The 7,500-nt window shown below is 36.1% G+C and overlaps 1 protein-coding gene across 7 annotated transcripts in view; it reads left to right on the forward strand.

Moving 5' to 3' along the window:
• LOC122251436 (uncharacterized) overlaps window positions 1-6,301 on the forward strand; it is a 26,889-nt gene extending 20,588 nt beyond the window's left edge. For all 7 annotated transcript variants that reach the window (XM_086543093.1, XM_086543094.1, XM_086543095.1 and 4 more), the window contains 8 exons: window positions 159-271; window positions 1,188-1,380; window positions 1,983-2,119; window positions 2,706-2,907; window positions 3,143-3,190; window positions 3,687-3,737; window positions 4,118-4,207; window positions 4,591-6,301. In XM_086543093.1, the coding sequence (XP_086399219.1) occupies window positions 159-271; window positions 1,188-1,380; window positions 1,983-2,119; window positions 2,706-2,907; window positions 3,143-3,190; window positions 3,687-3,737; window positions 4,118-4,207; window positions 4,591-4,685 (929 nt within the window). In that variant the 3' untranslated portion in view covers window positions 4,686-6,301. The remainder of the gene's footprint in view (window positions 1-158; window positions 272-1,187; window positions 1,381-1,982; window positions 2,120-2,705; window positions 2,908-3,142; window positions 3,191-3,686; window positions 3,738-4,117; window positions 4,208-4,590) is intronic.
• Window positions 6,302-7,500: the final 1,199 nt, after the last annotated feature.

The following is a 7,500-nucleotide window of genomic DNA, read 5'->3' on the forward strand; positions in this document are numbered from 1 at the left end:
CATCAAACGCACATAAACACATAACTACAAACACACACACGCACACGCACACACACACACACATATGCACGCATGCATACACAAAAAAAGAAGAAGAAAAAACACACGTGAGTCTGTACCCTACGCATGATTTTATCCTTCCATCCTTTCTTTTGCAGGATCTGGCCTTCTCATGTCGGTGAAGCTAACAGGTCTGACATCGACTCAAGTAACGGACTATCAGACAAAGACCTCCACTAGTTATACGAGCCTTACAGATGCAGAGACCACGGTAAAGCCTTGTAGTCTTAAGATGCTCCTGTTGACGTCATGAATTTCGTTGCATTCTGAACCTTATCTTATGAAGGAGACTGCGCTTGTATATTTATGTCATATGAAATAAAGGTGCATTCTGATTATTGATACTAATTATGTTGTAGTTTTGCTGATTATTTCTAGCCATGTTTTTTTTATATCAATATTTACACGATTTTAAATGTGGATGACAGCCGTGATACTATCCTATTATCCTATTTTAGTTCTTTGGATTTAAGCCTTTTATTTCCTTCCCTGGTTGTCTGTCTAGGTATTGTGACGTCACGACATAGTAATATTAACACCGCAATATATTTTAATGTATGGGAGTAGGTAAAGGAGTTGTGTGCAGTGCAGTGCTTTGTGCGGGTTCATAGGGCCGTTATTCTGTAGCGAGGGGCGGTGCTGGGGCTAACAGACAATGTTAGAGATCATGCGGCAAGTTGCGCGTTGTGTGGGTCACTTTATGAGGGCGGTGGATAGGATCAATGATGCCATAAAGTATGTTATAATAGGATCAGTAATGTCATAAAGCACATATCATACAGTATCTTATAATAGGATTAATGATATAAAGCACATATCATACTGTATACCTTATAACAGGATCAGTAATGCCATAAAGCACATATCATACTTTATATTTTATGATAGGATCAATAATGCCATAAAGCACATATTACTGTATATCTTATAACAGGATCAGTAATGCCATAAAGCACATATCATACTGTATACCTTATAACAGGATCAGTAATGCCATAAAGCACATATCATACTGCATATCTCATAACAGGATCAATAATGCCATAAAGCACACATCATACTCTATACCATATAACCTGCAACGGATTCCACTGGCCACGTGATATTTAGACGAGTCTCCTCCACAGTACACCAACTTGGTCAAGGCATCCTCTCAGAACGTGAAAGTCACCTCGGACTTGAAGTTGAAGCGCGTGATCCGGGTCGATGCCACCACAGTCAGAGCAGAATACTTTGCCAATGCTAACTCTAACGTCGACTTGGCTGCCCTTCGTAACTCCATGTTGCAGAACCAGGACATGCAAGATCTGGACTTTTCTCGTAAGTTCGTTGTTTTTCATTTTTTTTATGGGGGATGATATTGAGATCCAGATACTATACGTAGCTTCTATATTAACTTTATTTGTTTTATGTGTATTGCTGATGAAGTCGATCACTTTTTAGCTTTACCACTAGGGTTATGAAATATGTGTCTGTTTCCCAAAATTTTCCTTTCATTTACTTTTGTTCAAACGAAAACACTTTGTTTTTTGTGCAATATTCAAATAGTGTTTCCAGTGCGACCTGAATTAATAACCTTAAATACCCTTACAATAACTTTGCAATTTGAAGAATCTAATTTCAGGAAGATTTGTTAAGTTAGCCTTAACGTACGCCGAACTAATACGTTTTCTGTGAAGATTAAATGTCTAAAGTTTTCTATGGTGGGCTACTATCTGAAGAAGTTACCCCTTCCGTTCTAATTATCCGACTTATAATGTCTTTTTGGTTCAAAGAATAACAATGATATCAGATGAAATGAATTAAACCTCTTAATAGAGCAACGATCATAGAACAAATATGATTATTTGCCTGACATAGAGTACATTTCAAAACTATATTCCGTCACAAAAGCTTCGGGTCCCCTACCTTTCCCTCACCAGTTAAGACTGTGGCCCTGCCCGTGACCAACCGCTGGTCCAACATCAAGTTCAAGATCACAAACCGACAGTTCGAGGCGGACATGGCTAACCCTACCACGTCCTCGTTCAAGAACCTGAAAAACAGCATTCAGACTTCAGTGAGTTTTATACCACCAGTTCTGGGATTTATTTGATTTGTAATTTCTTGTGTTTTGTATCTCGCTGTTTTTTTTATTCATTTCCATAATCACGGCACCACAATTCAGTCATCAAAATTTTCGGACACAATATTCAATTATGATTATGATAACATACGCCCCATTTCTGTATCAACACCCAATTAAAGTTGTATTGTCATGTTGAAAAGTATTGATTTTATATTGCATGTTTTATAAAGAAGAACATGACTCGATTAAAGGGTTATAACCTAAAATTATGACATCGCTTTATTGTTAGAAGAAAGACCTACGGGTATGTCGAGCAGTTCAAATTTCTTTGAAAGTGTAAAAAAGAAAAGAAAAAAAGAAAAAACATACATATGTTTATATGTGTATATACATATATATGTATGTATATAAATATATATATATATATATATGTATGTATATATATATATATATATATATATATATATATATATACATACATACATACACATATACATATACATATATATTCCTCGAGCACCTAGCATCCGATAACACAAATTTCCAACCGAAGACCCCCTCCTCCCCCTTCCGGCAGCTCCTCCCCAAACTCCGCGAGAAAGTGAAGGCCGTTCGGAGTGTCGTCGTGATGGAATTGCTCTCCGGAAGCGTGGTCGTGCGAGCCAGCGTTGAAGCGGACGACACAGCCACTGCAACCACGACCTCTGAAATCTCCACTGCCCTCACGTCCATCAACTCCTTGGACAGTTTGACACTCGATGCTAATAAGGAAGTGACAGGTGAGTGGCCATGATATAACCAAGGCCATAGTGAACTTGGGTGGATGATAATGGTCGTGGCCATAACTGAATGGTTGTTGATTAATGGTGTTTGACACTTTATGCTAATAAGGAAGTGACAGATGAGTGGCCATGATATAACCAAGGCCATAGTGAACTTGGGTGGATGATAATGGTCGTGGCCATAACTGAATGGTTGTTGATTAATGGTGTTTTTGCGTCTCTCTACTTTCAGCGGAAATGTATCTGTCTGGTGGCCAACTGATCAGTCCTGTAGCTGCAAGTATGTGTTATTTGTCTTTTTCTTTAAGGATATTGGTAATGAAAATTAGTAAATTAAGGTGAATGAAATATTCCAACAAAGCGATGTGCCTAAAGTTGACATTCAATTACAGTGCGTGTTATAGAGTCTCCCATCACTGTAATTACTGCCATTATCAATGTGATATATGAAAAAAAGATCAATTCTTTACGTTAATCTATAAATTACATAAAGGTGGATAATTAATTTTCCGTATTAAACGTTACATTTCACGTACTATCTTCCATGACGGTGATTACGGAATATAACTCAATAATTAGCATAAACAAATCCAAATATTTCCATGAAACGAACACCATATAAATCAACTACCTGGTTTCTCACACACTGTATATACACATCATACTTTTTTTCTCTACCAAGCTAAATCTTTTGACAAAGCTATTTCTCTCGCCTAGGATAAATTAGGCAGGTAAGAGAAAAGAAAAACTGTTTTATAACGAAATTCTTCCCACAGCGAATACAGATGGCAGCGACATCTTGAGGGATACAGAGGACATTTCCAAAGGTTAGTCTATCTCATTGGGATATTTTTCTTACGAATTATTACATTCCGTATATAAAAAAGGGGTTTATAGCACATGGTCTGATCTACATAAATACTTGCGTTTGTGCCAATCTTTCAAATCCACATCAGACATGTGTTTGTGGTAAACTTTTGTGTTTAGGATAAAAACGTGCTATTCCACATTAATTAAGGGGTGTGTGTATAGTTAGCGCTCCAATCCACACCTATAAGTGTATTTCCAACAAGCGTTCTAAAAAAAAAAAAAAAAATAACAAAAAAAAATAACAAGGCCTATAAAGATATTTCCATCGTAACCTTAATCATCGTAATTAATCTCATCGTAATTCATCGTAGATTAATCCCATGGCATTCTTTCCCAGGTGACGTGAGCCTGGCAGAGACTGAGGCAGACAAGATAAAGATTAAAACGAACAATTATTTCTTCACCGTCACCATCCCGTCCTTCTGTGGTGGGTATATTTTTTTGTTTTTTTTTTTGTAAATGTGTCTTTTTTATGTTAAAGAAACGTAAATTTGATGAATAGATATAGATAATGATTCTTATGTCTATTTACGTGTGTATAAAAGACTGGTATATAGTTAGTTTTGTATTTGTTTATCAACTATTTCCTCTCATTTGACTACGTATGTTTGTATGTGCGTGGCTACGTTTGTTTTTCAATCGTATAATTCCCATAATTAATTGCAATAGTGAGTATATAAACATCAGAGCCACAAGAATCAACGACCCCGTTCACCTTGAACAAACAAACAAAAACAAAACAAAAAACACGAGATACACTAACTCGCCAAATCATAAATAAATCTCCTTATATGTTTGTTTGTTTTCCAGCTGTCCTGTTGCTGATCATCATCCTGCTATGTTGCACAACTTCAAACTCCTGTCTCTGTCGGATCTGCAGCAGCGACCCCAAGAACATGCCCTAAGTCCCCCCCTCCCCTCCAGGGTTCGAAGGGTAGATCATGCATCGTGCAATGGGCATTCCACTGATGTGTCGATGGGGTCATACTTAGCAAGGTCATGAAGCTTCTAGAAAGGAGCATGGAAAAGGAGGAATTAATTTAACTTTTTAAAAAAAGGACAAATAAAATTAATGTTTACTGATATACATTATACCATTGGTAGTAAAAGTAATAATGATTGATGATATTTTAGTTTAGGAGAAAAAGCTATATTGAAACTGAAGGAGATACTAGAGTCAAGAGATAAGTGTACAAAATCGTCACAAAAAATATATGAATTATAAAACATCGATCAATTAAAAATATACTAAACAACAAAGCGTAAGGTAACAGCTGGAGGAGATATTCCAACTTCCTGACTAGAAGAAAAAAATGGTCTTACGAAAATGAAAAAAAGGAAAAAAAAAATAGTAATAATAAATAAATAATAAAAAATAAAAGTCTTTCTCTCTTAGTAAGAACAACTTTTAAAATTGATACTAGCAGAAATGAGAGTCCTTTCACCTTAGAGGAGAAAGCAGAACAAAAAACAAACTAAAACAATAAGACCTATAGAGATGAGAAAGAGAAAACCCCCCAAAAAAACGAATATTCGTGGCTCTTCTACCCTCTCCACCTGCACCATCGTTTTGTTCCTCTCTTATAATTGGTTTCCTCATATATCATTAGTATCTTGTAGCCGATGATTGAAGGACGAAGCCACACTCAGCTCAGCAGGAGATCAGGAGAATCAAACTCAAGTTCGAGAGCGTGCATACCATCAGGAGTCCAGGTAGTAGCGTAGGATGTACCTTCTTGACGTGTGAAGGGACCACGCGTCGTAAACAAATAACGAAGGAAAAAAACAACAAAGCGAAAAGGACTTCCGTACAGTCGTGTGTTTCCCTCTTTTATCCTTCGTTGTTGCTGCTTACTGCCCTCCGTGTCTCCCTCAGTGCAAGGATGCAGTCGAGTCATTGTGTGGAACGCCAGTGCCAAATCAGAACGAAAGAAAATGGAAGGACGAGCTGAAGTTGGACCCTGAGGTTAGCTTCAGGTTATCCTTGCAATGACACACACACACACACACGAGAAGAAGACAGCATAGAGGAGGAGAAGAAGGAGGAAAAAAAAACAACAACAGAAAGATATAAATAGTAAAGATAGTGAAGAAGGACGGCGAAGATGCTCATAACCATTGATTCTCGACCTGTGCATGAGGTGTGAGTCTCGTTCCTGCTGGAGGAAAAAAAAAAAATCTCGGTTTTCACGACGACGCTCGCCTGCTGTGAGTCAACCTGATCCGTGAAATTGCTATCTCCTCATTTCCGGTGCCGGTGCGGTGGGTATGAGAGTTCGAGGTGGCCCTGCTTGGCTAAGGGACGGTGCCAAAGGGATGCCAGTGTGCCAGTGTGCCAGAGACCCGTGGAACGCCAGTAAACAAAGTATACATGTATACTATAATTAGGATCTCCGTTACACAAGGCTTCTTTTCCCACACCAGCCCTCAGGCTTGTCCAGGGCGCCGTTTTAATTAATTCATAGGAATAAATACTTATACATATTGGAGTGTAGTGTGTTGCAAATAAAACTGATATTTTGCTATGTTTTTAATTATACCATAGTATAATTAAAGTATTTTTGTGATATGATAGTCTGACTTACAATTAGTGGTAAGTGTTTACGGTAAGAAAAATCATTTAATTTTTCATGTCGAAATAATAATGAAGACAATGATAATGTTGTTAATGATAACAATTATAACTGGATGATAATGATGATCATGTTAACATGAAAATGATACTAACAACATTAAGATTATCTATAACAATGTTAGTACCCTGAGTACATCAATAAAACTAAGACACTAATATCCCTTTATTTTTTTAATTTTACCAAAGCCAATGATTATATAATTTCGATAATCATGAATGAACACTAAAAGGCTCCTCACTTATATTCCTATAAAAAAAAAATAGATAAATATATATATAGAAAAAAAAGAAACTTAATCAAAAATGATCAGATCTGAGTAATATTTGAAATGTTGCCATGCAGTCTGAGAAAAATGGTGCCATATAATCAGTGGTGCCATGCAGTCTGACGAAAATGTTGCCATGTAGTTTGTCATCATGACTACAATCTTATATCAATTATTATATCGGGATTAACCTGATGTCGAAAATCCATGAAAGAGGAATTTTTGAAATGAAATATCAAGTTATTGTTTATGTTTGTTTGTTTGTCTCTTTATTATTTGAGGTTGTCATTTGTGAATACAAGAAAGAAAGAGACATCATAGAGGGATAAGAAAGAGGGGATGGTGTACAAGAAAATAAATTAAATATATTTGTAGAGATGGAAATGCGAAACGAATAAGCTAAGAATAATAATGATGATGATGATAATAATAAAAATGATAATAATAATGATAATAATAGTAATAACAATAATGATAATAATTATTATTATTATTATTATTATTATCATTATCATAAATGAATAAATAAAAATAATAAAAATATAGATAAAGAGAAGGAAGATATATGTCAAGTAAAATAAACTACAAATAAACAGGCGAGAGAAGTATAGGAGATTGAAGAAAACTCGTTAATGACCTGCGCACTAGATGATACGTCATTACATACCTTCATTAATTAAATCTATATATAACCTTGAACTACAATTAATCCAGCGGCAGATAAGAAGTGATCAGGCTATATTGATTACTTATTCTCTCTCTCTCTCTCTCATCTCTCTCTCTCTCTCTCTCTCTCTCTCTCTCTCTCTCTCTCTCTCT

This window comes from Penaeus japonicus, unplaced genomic scaffold (assembly GCF_977035675.1).
Source record: "Penaeus japonicus unplaced genomic scaffold, GWHDUDI00000001_assembly GWHDUDI00000013, whole genome shotgun sequence".
NCBI lineage: Eukaryota > Metazoa > Arthropoda > Malacostraca > Decapoda > Penaeidae > Penaeus > Penaeus japonicus.